The following is a 15,163-nucleotide window of genomic DNA, read 5'->3' as shown; positions in this document are numbered from 1 at the left end:
CGTGCCAGAATACAGAATCCATCTCAGCTTAATAGAATGACTCTGAAATGCCAAGTTACTTGTTCTAATGAATGTCGCTTGTTTATACAATGTGGAATTGTTAATTATCACTTCCATGAGGCTGTTCTCTGCAGACAGATCACAGGCAATGAACTTGTCATTTCATATTCCTCGCAGCTATAACAAAGTTCAGCTGCATGAAAAGTTTATATTTTATTCATTCTAATGTGGACTAACATAAGTGGCATTCTTTTGGCTTGATAATTGTTAGTAACACCAAATAATACAATAATACAAAGTGATTAGGTTGGGAGCACGTAAGGCCTGTAAAAATTATGTTTGATACACACATAGGTTTGGACCATTCAAATATGTATTTTTGCGCATTAAGGCCGTAAGAGGGAAAACCAATACGAGAGACACAAACAAGTCTTTTAAAAGATCTTTATAACTACACATTACAAAATGAAATAATGTCCTGTATCTTCTTGTTGAATCATTTGCTGAAATCTATTTCACTAGATATTGTGACAGGAGAGATTAAAATATGTTCGACTTAAACAGATTTCCCGGTAAAAAAACGGTAATTACAAAAGCTCTGTTTTTTTTAATCCTGTCCGTCATTCAGCGTATTGACAGCAGCTGCCATGGTGATGCTCCTTTTATCCACAATCAAATATTAATTTACACATTAAAACCTCAGGATTTTTTTCCCAATTCCAATACACATTTGAACCCATAGGTTTATGCATATTTCTCCTTGTTACATTTAGTGTTGCTTGAAATCCGAGGCATGTGTTTTGCCTGAGGCTGAGGTGACATCTTTAAAACAAGCGCCGTCCCCAGGATTCCAAGGATAGTGTGCCTCTGTTCTGTCTCATTGACAGAATCAGGAAAAATAATAATCCCAAATACACTCTCATTAACAGCAAATGAACTTACTGAGTGGAGACTGTATGGAGACTCTGTACAATGTGGCCTGTAGAAGAGGCTGCCACTGGACACACATGCTGTTCGGGCGAATCTGGTAGGTTGACAAGCCAGAGACACCAAGGAACACTGGAGATAAGAGAGACATACAGATGGGAAAATGTCAGAAAGATCAATTTAGCATCTTTTTTTTAAATTAAGAGTCAGTGAAGAAACACGCTCTTGTCTGTTTGTTGCAAATCACTGTACTGTACATTTAACTACTAAAGCCATCAAATGACACATGAACACTCAGTCAGTGGCACTATAATCAACAGTCACACACTTTATGAGGATATTTCACAGTAGTCAGAACCAAATCAAAGACGAAGCAGAACATCAAAGTTAAAGTCTGTAGAATTGATCTCTTTTTATTATCCTTTCAAATGGCTTGCAGGGATGCACACTATAATGTAAGTTATAACTGATGCTTAACGGTATTGAAAAAAATGGTTTCTGACACACTGTTGCACCTTTTCAAATTTTCTACCCATAAACTTGTCCTTTTTCCAAACTGTCTCTGACACACAGACACACACACACACACATGTACACACACATACACACACATGCTGGATCCAGCTATGGACCATGTGGGCTTCTAACTCTTCACCAAACCATATTCATTATGGATATTTTGCATCTTATTCATGGTGCTGCCAAGTCTCTCTTAGTTGAATCTGGACTAAAATACTTTGACAGAAATGTGGTCAGTTTGGTTATTCAGAGAGTAAAATGCCCATACTTCCCATCATGTACATTCTGTGTCACTAAAACTTTGACTGACTGGCTGGCAATAGTGTGAAAAGTAACTGCAGAGCCCTCAGAGTGAGCAGTCAGTATTAGGATTGGGTTTAGGTTAAAACAGCACTTTTCTGTTTTCTGATAGCTGAAAAATTAACTGTGTACCACCCATACAAAGATTAAATGGTGGTAATGTGTCTAAACTGTCAGTTCCACTTACAAGATTTAGTTCTGTAGATGTTTGAGCAAATCATAAAGTAACAAAATTAGTCAGCCTTGCTGTTAAACGGTCTTGTGGAGAAACAATGAGGCATGATGCAGCAAAATGCAAAACACCAGAAGCAATTAAAAAAATCTGAAGCTTGTTTGGTAGTTAGATTTCACTGTACCATAGGCAAACCTCCAAGGAGCCTCTCTGTCTCTTTCTCTCTCTCTTTCTCCCCTTGTTAACAGCAGAATTTGCTGATGGCATAAAATAAACTTGGCTCTTACGCCACTAAAGGGATATTTTATGCTGGGACCATATGGCAGGTGCCTTATTTTAAATACTAGTGAATAATGCATATGACAACCGTCATTCCATTCAAAGATGCACACAAACTCACTCTGTGTGCACAATGCACACTAACATGCACAGACGTACAGGTCAACGCATGAATACGGACATCCGAAATAGTGTGTAGGTGCATATGTGTGTGTACACGTGTACATACAACAAGAAACTGTGCCAGGCTGGCAGTTTACGCCAAACAAAATCGATTGGCATGTTTGCACAGGAAAATGGCAGGTTCACGACCAACATGAAGCTCTGCATTTGGCCTCAATCAGAGTGATCATCCAAACTGGTGAAATGTTTGCACCTCATGTACTGCTCCCAAATATACTGTTGACTGCAACTGGTCAACAATGTTGGTTTCAGGCGGCATGTTTTTGTTTTATTCCACACAGTTTTATTTGTTTTAGAATAACGTGGTTGTTGCTGTTGTTTTGAGGGACGTATGACAAACATCCGCGCCCTCTTTTGTCTTCAGCAATAATCAGCACAAGGCTAAGAGGGCTTTTGGTGTGATGAATTATACTACCAGGCTTACGTGGAAATATGTAAAACCAGACAGGTAAAGATAGGAAGAAGAAGGTGGAAAGAAGGGAGAGTAAAAGACAAAATGTGCAAAAAAGAAGAGGGACCTAGGGATGTGGTGGACATTTTAATCATCCAAAGGTCAAAATAAAATGAGCACTATGGATATAAACTATGGTGCACCATATGGAGATGCTGCAGTTAGTCAGAAAATACTTCTGTGTGTGTGAGAGAGAGAGAAAGAGAGAGAGTGTGTGTGAGAGAGCTGAGGTTGCCAGACTTGAAGCCAAATATTTGCAGCCATCTGCCTTCCCAACCTCCTCCACCCTCAGTTAGTTTCCACTACACTACTTCTTCTTCCTACTTCTGCTTGCCTCTTGTCATGTAATCCTTTGAAACTGCTCTCACTTTCCGTTAAAAAAAAAAACAGATTTACATTTTACGAGAATGTGCTAATTTTACAAATTTCTTGAGACCAGACTGACTTTTTAACATAACTGATTTTTTACTGTGCAGCTGAAGTGCCAGCAACTCAATACAAACTACATAAAACTTCATTTGGGGGGAAACAGTTTCATTTCATTCAATGGTCCTCAAGGTACCAATAATTACTTTTTTATGATACATGCTAGCATGCGTAATTTATTGGTGCAAACACGCCAGTTGGCTCCCATGGTAAGGCTACATTGAATGCAGTGTATCCAGGGAAATAAGTTACTGTATCTCCCTTATTAGAATGACAAATGACTGAACGTATCCACCTTAATAAATCATAGTTCCTGCACTGCAGAATACAAATGTGGACAATGAATCTAACTATGTCCTGTGTAATATGGGAAAATGTGAGACATCTGAAAATGGATCAGTGCACTGTGAATTGCTTGTGTCTGATACAGAAAGTGCTCTGCTGTGATGAGTCATTTTTTAGGTCCCCTTGCCAATAAATATACATAAAATGTGACATATAATATGCACAAATAAGACTAGAAAAGTGTCTAAATCCCAAAATATCAAATATTTCATATTCTTTTGTACTGCATGCATAGAAATGGGGGCTTATGAAGAGCAAAGAAAGTCCTGTTAAATTTGTTCATGTGGGCAGCAGAGGCACCATCATCGAGTGCCACACCAGGGACAGAGAGTAAAGTTTAAATATGGAAGGCTGAAAAATCTGCATGTCAGTGCCTCATATTTAATCTTTCTCATTTTATGAATGCATCTCTCATTATGAGAGCTTTATAGAGACAGGAAGGCGTGAGGGAGTTGTCACTCATCCAACAGGGGTATGATTAAAGAAGAGATGAAGGATGGCACATCACTGCAGCACAGATTGATAAATAATCTGTTTATCAAAAGCAATCTCCTTTAATTGATGACCATGTTTAAATCCATTAACCATTCCACATATACGTTTTATCTCCCTACATTTTCCTCTAAAGTTAAAGCAAATAGCTGAAAATCTCGTTTTGCTGTGTGCGTTAACATGCACGAGAAATTCATGAGCTATTAAATTGAGAATATGTTTGTTTTCATCTCATTCAATGCTCCGCCATTTGGTGAGTCCCTTCTGGCCAATCAGACAGTAAGCCCGAAAGACAACAGTAGATTTTAAAGCAAGGGATGATGCAGCAGTTTTCTGAACGAACCGCACGCACACATGCAGAGAAAGGCAGTAAGCCAAAAGGACAACATAAATGTTTGTGACACAGCACCATGCCGAGGACGGCTTTAAAGAAAGAATGTGCAAACAGATGCATGCACACATATAGCCACAGTACATACAGTTTTTTTTCTCTCTCCACAGTTCCTCTCACTCTCTCTCTCTCTCACTTCCGCCCTCTCTGACATTGTCTATTTATTTTAGATGAAAGAACGTTAACATTTGCATTAGACCTTACTGCACCTACTGATACCACTATATGCAAAAAGGATTGTTCTCACTGGCTGACCGGGAAATGTTAATATCTGTCTGTCTATCTGTCTGTTTGCTGAAGTCTCAGTGGAAGAGTTTATGATATCAGCAGGCTGTTAACATGCATGTTTCCCACTTTCCACAAACTAGTCCTTCTAATGGCCTCACTGTCCTTTGCCACAGACAGACAGAAAATCTTTGGAATGACTAAATTTTGAAAAGTTGGCATGACCCTCCAAAAGTAAACCAGGTCACCATCATCAATGAAGCTGAATTGAATTATGTTTATGTCATACTTTCACAAACCTAACTTTCATTAGCTCAGTAAATTTGTCTCAGCAAACAAGGAGTGAGATATCCTCTTCTGTTCACAGCCATGCCAATAAGAATCAGATATCCCAACCACCATTTAATACCTACTCTTACAAGGAAGTGTGAGGGGTCTTTGCAGGGGTGTGATGAGAAGGCTTACTTGTCTTGGCAGTCAATAGCAGTGGTTCACTTTGTCCAGTAGGGTAGGAAGCCGTCACTTGAACACTGTACTCCGTCCCACTTAGTAGATTCAGGAGGAGCATGGAGTTCACATTTTCACCCACCGCTGTCTCCAAAACTGGTCCTGGAACTGAGGAAGATACAGAGACAGAAAGGACAGAGGAAGATGAGAAGAGTTGTTGTATTCCTACAACCTGCACCAAGCTTTATGTTTTCCAAATACATCGTTATCATCCTAAAAGCTTTTTTTCCCATGTAGCTAAAGTTGAATGTGAAAACACAAATACAATAATAAGTATGAAAACCATTCAGCCAAAAAGGATGGTCTGACTTAAGAGTCTGATCCTCCAAATCTCACTCTGTGGCCACCAAGTTTTATCAGGTCTCTCTGATTTTTCAGTTTAAATAAATAATAATACACTTTAACTCTTTTACTGTCTTCTACTATATTGAAGTGTAACAGTTAAGTATGACTGTGTTAAGATGCGTAACACTGCCTTTTCTGTACTTTAACCGTTTACATTTGGGCAACCAAAAAATGTACCACCAAATCTAGGGGCTTGGTAGCCCATGGGACGAGTGCTTAAATATATCTTAATGTGTATAAAACATTCCCTTCATACTGTATAGTGCATATTGTAAAGCCTTTTTAAAGGACCTTTGTTTTAACAAGTCAGCTGGAAACATTAAAAAGTCAGCCAGAGACTGTTTTCAGCCAACTCACAGAGCTAACATTAACGCTGGCTTAATTAGCTATTCATTTCAGCCGTCAGAATCAACAGTTGCCATGCTAGAAATGAGAAGCAGCTTTTGTCTACCTCTGTCTAAAATCAAGGAACCATTGTTTCAAAAATTTCTAAGAACTTCAAGTGGTTAATTTGCCAACATTATCACTGTAAACTACATCTTCTCATACAGACACAGAAGTGCACAAATGCATGCACACACTCATACACAGAACCTTACGGAACTACAGTATAGCAGTGTTTTCACCCCTGCTGTAAACAGGAGCTGGCTGGACTAAACAAAGATCAAGGAGTGTATGCACACACAAACGCACACACACACACGCGCGCACACACTCCTCTAGGCCACTAAAATACAACAAAAATACAATAATAACAAATTTCATTTTTTTATAAATCAAAAAAAGAAACAAAGCTAGTATAGGGACGAAAATAAAAAACAGATAAATAAAGGAGGAGCAGCAATTATGTTTACAACACACCACCCACTGGAACAGTGCTTAATAGGAAACAGACTGAGTGTATATTTGTGTGTGTGTGTGTGTGTGTGTGTGTGTGTGTGGAGTTATGTATGCATTTCACCTCTTCTCGCGACGTTAAGTGGCTCTAAGTTTACATTAAACATACTGTAGCTATATCTGTGTGTGCGTGCGTGTGCGCACGCATGTGTGTGTAAAGGCATTTGCCCGCTCTTTTCTTCCATCCACGTACCAAGATTCTCACAATGAAAACAGCAGCCTGATGAAATTTATTTCCTTAAATCAGATTAATGTAGCCTGTCTGCTTGAAGCTGGATCCTCAGAGACACAGTAATTGTGTTTAGATGACTAAAAACAGACATGGAAACTATAAAGACTGGAGCCTTGTCTTGGAAGGATGAAATAATTAGCACTAGAGAAGCAGCAGAACAGCGAAAATGGGCTTTTGATGATGCTTCAAGAAAATAAATAAATGAGAAAGGGTAATGTTTTATTTCAGCTCTGGATAGCTGACGCTTTCCTTGAAGCCTCAAGCTTGTTAAAAAGAAGTCACTATCAGGAAAGCCAAAACAACCTGAGAGCAGTTTGTTTTTCAGCTACTCTGTGCCTTTTGTTACTTTTGGGTCCTCCCATAACAAGCGGATTAGTATTTTTGGACAATTCTGTGTCCCAGGGCAAAGCACACACCAAATTAAAAAAAAAAATAGCTTGTGCTTGACAACACATGGCAACATTTGTCTAACAGCGTGTCAACATATGTGTGTGTGTGTGTGTGTGTGTGTGTGTGTGTGTGTGTGTGTGTGTGTGTGTGTGTGTACGCTACGGTTCTCATGAAGGTGTAGTTGTGCACTGGGGTGAAAACACAGTATTGAATAAATGTGTCTGTTTTTGTGTCTCTACACTTACAAAACCCAAAAAAGACTGAGGCAAATCTTCACATTTTTTTCTCCAGTTCATCTCCAAGGGACTAATAATGCTAGGATTAGCATTACTTTCTCTCTGTGTGTGTGTGTGTGTGTGTGTGTGTGTGTGTGTGTGTGTGTGCGCGCGCACGTGTGTACCGTAGATGGGCTGGTAGACGATCCTGTAACCCACTGTAGGAGATGGAGGTGGATCCCAGGTGACCCTGAAGCGGTTGTACCACTCTTCTGACACACGTAGGTTTCCAGGAGACAAGAGGGGCACTGCCAAAACACAGAATAAAGCATAGTATATAGAAATGCTTTTCAGAACTTCAACACGAGAGTAGTTGAAGTCCACTTTGAATGGGAGCACTGGAGAGGTAAAAGTTCACTTGCTGGGCGCTACCAAGGTGCCTGTCTTTGCAGCAGCCCCATCACTCTAACATCTCTCCCAATAACTGCATGTCTATGGGTCCTGTGTGTGCATGTGTGTATTTCTGGCCTATCTGTTTGTGTTGTACAATAATAACAATGGAGTGAAAAAATTTAATTTACCCCCAAGGGGAAAGAGGCCCTGTGGAGCTTTCTTGTAAACAAACAAAAGTTATGTTGAAATTCAGTGTTACTCACTAAAACACACTGTGTGTATCCTCGAGGTCTAACAAACATGTCGAGCGCATTTCCTTCCTCATCAAACAACTGCAAAGCCGATTTTTTAAGTATTTCCTTCAGTAAATCCTACATTATTTACAGCCATGTTTACTAGCTTGCAGTCTTCTTCTTCACTGCCTTTGCTGCCCAATTGCAACATATCTTTGCGTCTTACGTGTATTGTGACAGCCACATGTTAGCATGTGGGTGCTTCTGTATATACCCCAGTAGGTATAGACAGACATCAAAAACTCCACAGAGAAACCTTGACTTATTTTTAAGAAATGCACAGCAAAACATTGGGAAATGACAGTTGTGTATAATGAATCAAATTCTTTATATATGGAGGTCAGGTGTTCTGACTGGATGGATACTGTAAGTTTCGAATACTGGTGTTGAGACAATACTTGAGCTTTGGTACCAATACCAAAGCAAAACTGCTTTTTTTTTTTACTAAGCAAGCTTCACTGAGAGCCACCCAAACTGCACACAGTTGCACACATCCACACCATTTTCAACACCTTGTTTTTAAAGAATATAAAACTGGTATTCTACAGATTTTTTTTTTTTTTCATTTAAAACAAGCTAGTCTAAAATTGGGAAAATGATGTTTTAGATAACAGACTGTCTCGTATCAGTTAAGAAGAGCAGGACTGAATTATCTTATAATCAGTGGATTATTCTTTTTGATTAATCAATAAATAGTTTGGTCGATAAAATGTCATGCAAGGTGATATTTTCAAATTCCTTATTTTGTTTGATCAAAAGATATTTCATCACAGTAATAAAACAAAGAAATTTAGGAAGTCCTCACAAGTAAGAAGCTGAAACCAGAAAGTAAAAATTATTTAAACAATTAATTAATCATCAAAATTTTCTATTAACTAATCGTTGCAGTACAATAAAAGTATTGATTTTTGATACCCAACCTTAAAATGAATTATGTTCTTGGTTGTTGTTCACAAACCAAAAAAGACTAAGCACAGCACTCTATATAGTTTGTTGAGTTACGGCTTAATTATATCCTTTTCAATAAACAGTGAAATATAAATTATGGTAACCCTGCAAAACTGGAGGGTTTTTCAGTGGCAGGATTGGTTGAATTTGAGTCATCACAAGGCTGTAAATTCCTACAGAGCCTGAAAAAATCAAAATCATGTCATCATATCAAGCATGCCAGGGCTCTGATTTATCACTATGCGGCTTTCCAAGCTGAGAAGAGGTTTTATTTTCAATATGGCGAGCCTTCATCTAAAAAGATGACATATTTCATCTGACATTTCAATTCTCTGTACAACAAGGAGGCAATCACTGCTGCTCATAAGAGGTAATCAAGAGAATGGTTGGGAAAATCAATTAGAGCCGACCAAAATAATTTAATCCTCTCATTAATGAAGGAGCCGCTGTAATTATGAACGGCCTTCATTAAGACAATTAAGAACACATCAGTATTTGTCATCACTTTAATTTACATTCTCCTTCAGGAACATAAATGAACATGAAGTTAATGCAATGCAAATGAACATTTTGCTCGCTGCAATTAAATCCATTTTCATTAGCTTTCAGTTTTGTCAGATGTGTTCTCCTAAACCGGGAGCTGCATCTTTGTATAATGAAAATTGAGAAACCGAGAGTTGACCCCGATAGTGAATAATTCAGTGGAAAGTATGTGTGTGTGTGTTGGCTTACATGTGGCACCCAGGGCAGAGACGCTGACGCCGTCCTGTCCGTCGGTGTACACCGGTGTGACTGTCACTTTGTACTGGGTGTCTGACAGCAAAGGTTCGATCACTGTTCTCCTCTGACCACCAGGAAGTAACACCTACACAGACACACACGCACACACACATGCACACACACACACACACACACACATACACACACATTCAGGGCACATTTGAAGGAGTAAGAGACTGCAGGGAGTTTTAAAGCAGTAATGACTTCTGCTTACTTGGGACTAACCTGCAAAAAAAAAAAAATTATGCAAATCAGACTTACACACGCACGCATGCAGGCCCACATATACACACACGCACACGCACACGCACGCACACACACACACACACACACACACACACGCACACACACACACACACACACACACACAGGACACATGCATCGTACAGCAGGTACATACAGTATCTGTTGTTCTTCTCTATTAGCTTATAGTGACATTTGGAGGCAAACATTTAGGCCAGGCTTAATTTGGTAAAACAGAAAGTTCTTGCAAAATGCTACGTACACCTAAAGAGACTTGAACCACAACAGCTCAAGAATTCCGCTCACTTCAGTCTGGTCAATAAAGTCAGTTGAGGCCAATGAAGAGGGACAAAAGACCTCAGAAATACGCATTACTGCTGTAGAATGTTTGCATTTATCAGTGCTGTTCTTTCTCTTTCTCTCTTTCTCTTCACCTTCGTTTAAGTTTTTAGTATTAGTATAAATGAGGAACTTATTTATCAAATCAATTAATCAATCAAACTGCCATACAAAAACGTCAACAAGAAACAAAACAAAAAGACAACCGCTAAACCTGACGTCACCATTTTATAGTATGAATAAATCCAGATGATATCCAACTGGATACTTGCAACAGGTGAGCTTTACAATTCGTTCCCAACCTTGGAAACGGAAGAACAGACAAAACTTTATAGTTCGCTCTGCTGCTTTCAAGCACCTGTTTGCAGATGAGGCTCGTTTGCCAGGGAACTGTAGATGTTTGTTATTCGTTAGATGTCCATTGTTCTGGGAATTTTGAGAAATGAGTGCATCTTGGCTCTAACACTGAGCTTCACAAGTTCATTCCTCCGAAAGTGCTCAGAACAATGGAAAGTTTGAATGTCTGAAGTTCTGTCACATCTGAGCAAAGTGATAAAGCTTTTATGATGCGACTGAAAGCTCCACAATGAGCAAGTGGACCTCGAGATGAGGCAGATTTGTCAACTAGCTAAAGATATTTGCAATAAAATTATGATTTAGAGTTTTAAGTAAAAACTTGACAAAATAACTATGAAACTGATGACTTTCTTCAGAAACTCTCACACAAGCTCCTGCTCCTGAACTTTCTCATTCGTAAACCAAAATATGACTCGGTACGCACACCAGAAAGGCTTCTAATGTTCTTCTGTCTGTTCTTTAAGTGTCTGCTTGCCAAACAAGACTTATTATTGTTTACTAACATAAACAACAGCAAAGAGATTAACTTGTCTTTACTGTGCTAAGAGCACTGATCCTCAGCCAAATGTAAGCCTGCGTGTGTGTGTGTTTTAGAGAGAGAGAGAGAGAAAGAGATATAGACAGAGAGAGAGAGAGGTGCATTCAGGCACTCCAGGTAATGTCACAGCCAATAAGATGGGAGGAGGGGCAGTCCGCTCTGACTGTGGTGCTGAAACACCTGCCAGCGTCAGAGCAGGAAGGTGCACACATTCTCACACACACACACACACACACACACACACACACACACACACACACACACAAGCGCAAACATTTTTAAGTACATAAATGAACACATCTACACATCACCTTATGAAACACACAGACCCGTCCATGGTGTCTCTCTTGCCCTCTATCTGTCTTTTACACGCATTCACATCAAAACAGCAAACTTTGAGAAAGAGGCACGACCTCAGACAACCCTTATCTATCAGCCGGCGGACAGCCGTAAGCCCTTCTCCCATTCTGTTTAGCTGTTGTTTCTTTTTCCACCTCTCTTTGTTTCTTTTGCTCTTTTCTCTGCTGCCCTCCATCTCTGCTCCCAGTGAGGTAAATGGCTGCTGAAAAGATAATGGAATGTCTTCTGGCTTGGCCTGGCCTCTCCATCTTCTACGGCTCTGACACCACATTGGGAAATTAAAACAGGAGGGGAGGGAGAGAGGAGGAAAGTAAGGGGAGGAGGCGAGAGAGAAGACAAGAGGGAGTGGAAGACAGAGAAAAACAGAGAGACGCAGGGGCAGATGGGTGGGAAGGAGGGGCTGTGTGTGTGTGTGTGTGTGTGTGTCTGTTTGTGTGCATCAGCGATCAGGGTCAGCACATGGCACTGAACTCAAGGGCTCTTACCATAGATAGAGGAATCAGGCAGGAGAGGCCGAGTGGACCGGGACTAAAAGTGTAATCAGTTTTTTGATTGGAGCAGTTGACCCGACACTGACCGCTGCAATGCCATCCAGTTGGCTGGAGGTATAAAATAACAAGGACCTTCCTCCAAACACAGCTCGAGTTTTGTCTATTCAATATAATCAGTGTTCACTACTCGTGTGTTTGAGAGCTATAATGCCCAAAGTGGCAGAGGACTACAAGGAGGGAGGCTTTCGACACTACAGGCCTCTAATAGGGATCTAAAAATAGCTCTCAGAAAAGACAAATTTGTACAACTTGATCAACTCACAGACTCCTCTTTGTGGTCGCCCCTGAGGCCGGCGTATGTGACCCTGTAGCTCTGCACGTGGGGGTCGTCCATCTCCCATGATGCCTCTAAGCTCTGGGTGGTCTCGTCACTCAGCTGAAGGTTCCTCACAGCCTGACGCGCCACTGTCACACCACATCACAGACAACAGTTACTGTTACCGAGTTACTGTAGGATTTATGTACCAAAAACTGACGCAACATCTTGGCTAAAGCTGCGTTTTGTTCACACTTTTAAAGTGGAGTTGGGTAAACGTTGGATTAGGAGAACGTCAATCAAAATGTCAGTATGCTGAAATAAAATCATAACGGCTACTGTCAAAGTGCCAACATGCTCTGACGGCTGTGATGTGCTGGATGATAAAGCTGCAGTAAAATCTGGAGCATTTTTTTCTCTACTAGGTCACTACTTGGGAGTTTGAAACAAAGCAAAGTGTTTTTGTTTGTCTTCCATTTCATCAGTCTTGATAATGGCGTTGAACCAAGCAGGCACGTTTTAAAGTCAACGCTGTCCCAAGTGGATGAAAATCAGTGTGAGGGCCTCCATACATAACACAGCCTTAAACTACGAGCCTTGATTTTTAAAAGCAGAGGCAATTTGCTGTCTTTCACTCGGCCACTCCTGTGAAACCACGAGTTGTGATTTTCACAGGAGCACTTAAAAGTTTTAAGCAAAGCAGATGTGCTGTTTTAAAGTTTCTCGGATAGCGAGCAGGGACTTAAGCAAAGGAGACGTGTTACTTTTTAAGTTTTGAGAGCCGTGAGTGGGGAAAGTGCTCTGACTCGATTAGCTGTAGCCTGCTCCTCATACAAAACACAATCCAGATGGCCTGCGGGTCGCCTCTGAGATAATGAAGTTTGAACTACAGTCTCTGGGTGTAGCCAACTTGGTAAACACACTTATAAAAACACAAAAGATCTTCCAAACATTTTTCATGAGGTGCATCCTTCTGTTTCAGTTTTGCATACATCAACCTTAGTCAGAGCAGACTGCGGTGCTTTTCTAAATGCTCAATAAATCTGGTTTTGCTTCTTGAAACCAAATGAGCAACAAAGACCAAAACTCTGCAACAGGAACTTGCTAGAACTGTGGTTGCACTCTGGCAACATCAGCACGCACTGGCGACTAGTAGAGCTTTTCACATTTCAATGGCCGTAGACTTTCTAGACAGATGCTTTGGCTTGAATCATGATCTAAATTTGGCCAGTCTTTCCGCCAGGATAGTTTTTTAAAGCAAGTACAGCTTCAGCTTAGTCTGCGGCCCACTGGACACATGCAAGAAAAAGCAACACTCTTAAGGGTTTTAACATTATGAATAAACACATTTGATGAGGCAGTTTTAATCCAATCGTATCACATCTTTTCAGGTTAGTGCTTTGCTGGTCAGAGTCCTTGCAAGATCTAAGCATTTGGATCATATAACACTAGTACTGATGTCTCTGCATTGGCAACTGGTTTGCACAAGAGCTGACTTCAAAATCCTCCAAAATCTTTCAAAATCGTACCTATAAATGGTCAGGCTCCCTCGTATATCTCTGCCTTATTTTTTAAAATACTCCATCATGTCCTTTAAGTTCCCTTGATGCCAGTTGATTAACTATTTCTCCGGTTTAAAAGAACTCTTTTGGTGGTTGAGCCTTTGCCCATCGAGTTCCACTTCTCTGGAATAATCTATCACTGCACATGCAGGAGGCAGGCTCTGTTGATACTTTCAATCCAGGCTGAAAACACATCTTTTTTTCTGTTCACTAAGATCTCTCCTGACTTCACTGGCTGGAAACCCAAATCACTGACTATTTTTTCTCATTGAAAAATAGTCAAACCAATCCTGTTACGGTTATTCAATATGATCTCTGTTTTTTAAAAATTACAAACCTCAACCCTGTTGTCATGTGAATGCTATTACCTGTGTGTGTGTGTGTGTGTGTGTGCATGTGTTTGACTCTCTATTATATTATATTATACAATGACAATGTTGCTTTACAACAGAGACGGATTGCTTTACATTCATTTACCATAAAGACAAAATTCAGCTATTAAACTGTTAACAACAATAGCAATAGCAATACTGAGAGTGTGCTGCTACACAAAAGCAATTTGAGCACTTCTTACCTGTGGTTGTGGTAGCAATCGTTGTTGTCTCAGCCACTGGGGAAATACAGAATGCATTAATCAGATAATTGGATAGAAACTCTCATCAACAACTCTCTGTATCAATAGCTAAGGTAATTAGACAGAAATACATAACAAACAATTGATGGGAAAATAGATTTTGTTCTTCTGAGATAAGATGTGACAAACAAATCAATGCAAATGGACTCATGCAGAGCTCCGCTTTGAACTCAGAGATGCTAATTTTATGATCCTAAAAGGCGTATGTGATTGGTCTGTTATTCTCAGCAGACAGTGGCACTTTGGTGAAGAGGGTTAGTTAGGTCTCAGGCTAATTTCACATCAGTGCACCCAAAGGGATCTGAAATTAAATCTGATCTCTGGAAAAGTTATCAGATTCTGACTTTTTTCAAGTTTTCTTTTCATAAGATAAATCAAAATAGTGCAACTGAGTTAGTAACACACACAACACAACAGCCATGCTTGTTCCCAGCAAAACAGTCTAATGTCACTTACACGTGGTCTCTATAACTGAGACAGTGTCGCTCTCTGAATCATCTTTGAATACGGCCGTCAACATAGCTTCGTACTCAGTAGACGGACTCAGACCGATCAAGGTGTACCTGTTATCACTTCCACTCAAGACCACCTACAGAAGAGAAACACACACACA

At 40.1% G+C, this 15,163-nt stretch overlaps 1 protein-coding gene across 1 annotated transcript in view; it reads right to left on the bottom strand.

Moving 5' to 3' along the window:
* Positions 1-15,163, bottom strand: part of col14a1a (collagen, type XIV, alpha 1a) — a 129,666-nt gene that overhangs the window by 66,683 nt on the left and 47,820 nt on the right. The window contains exons 17-23 of the mRNA XM_041941655.1: positions 15,007-15,139; positions 14,491-14,526; positions 12,361-12,503; positions 9,663-9,795; positions 7,482-7,604; positions 5,176-5,325; positions 943-1,059 (exon numbers count right to left, since the gene is read on the bottom strand). Coding sequence (XP_041797589.1) covers positions 943-1,059; positions 5,176-5,325; positions 7,482-7,604; positions 9,663-9,795; positions 12,361-12,503; positions 14,491-14,526; positions 15,007-15,139 — 835 coding nt within the window. The remainder of the gene's footprint in view (positions 1-942; positions 1,060-5,175; positions 5,326-7,481; positions 7,605-9,662; positions 9,796-12,360; positions 12,504-14,490; positions 14,527-15,006; positions 15,140-15,163) is intronic.

This window comes from Chelmon rostratus, chromosome 8 (genome assembly GCF_017976325.1).
Source record: "Chelmon rostratus isolate fCheRos1 chromosome 8, fCheRos1.pri, whole genome shotgun sequence".
NCBI lineage: Eukaryota > Metazoa > Chordata > Actinopteri > Chaetodontiformes > Chaetodontidae > Chelmon > Chelmon rostratus.
Note: the sequence above shows the minus strand (reverse complement) of the source record. Positions and strands in the feature narration are given on the sequence as shown.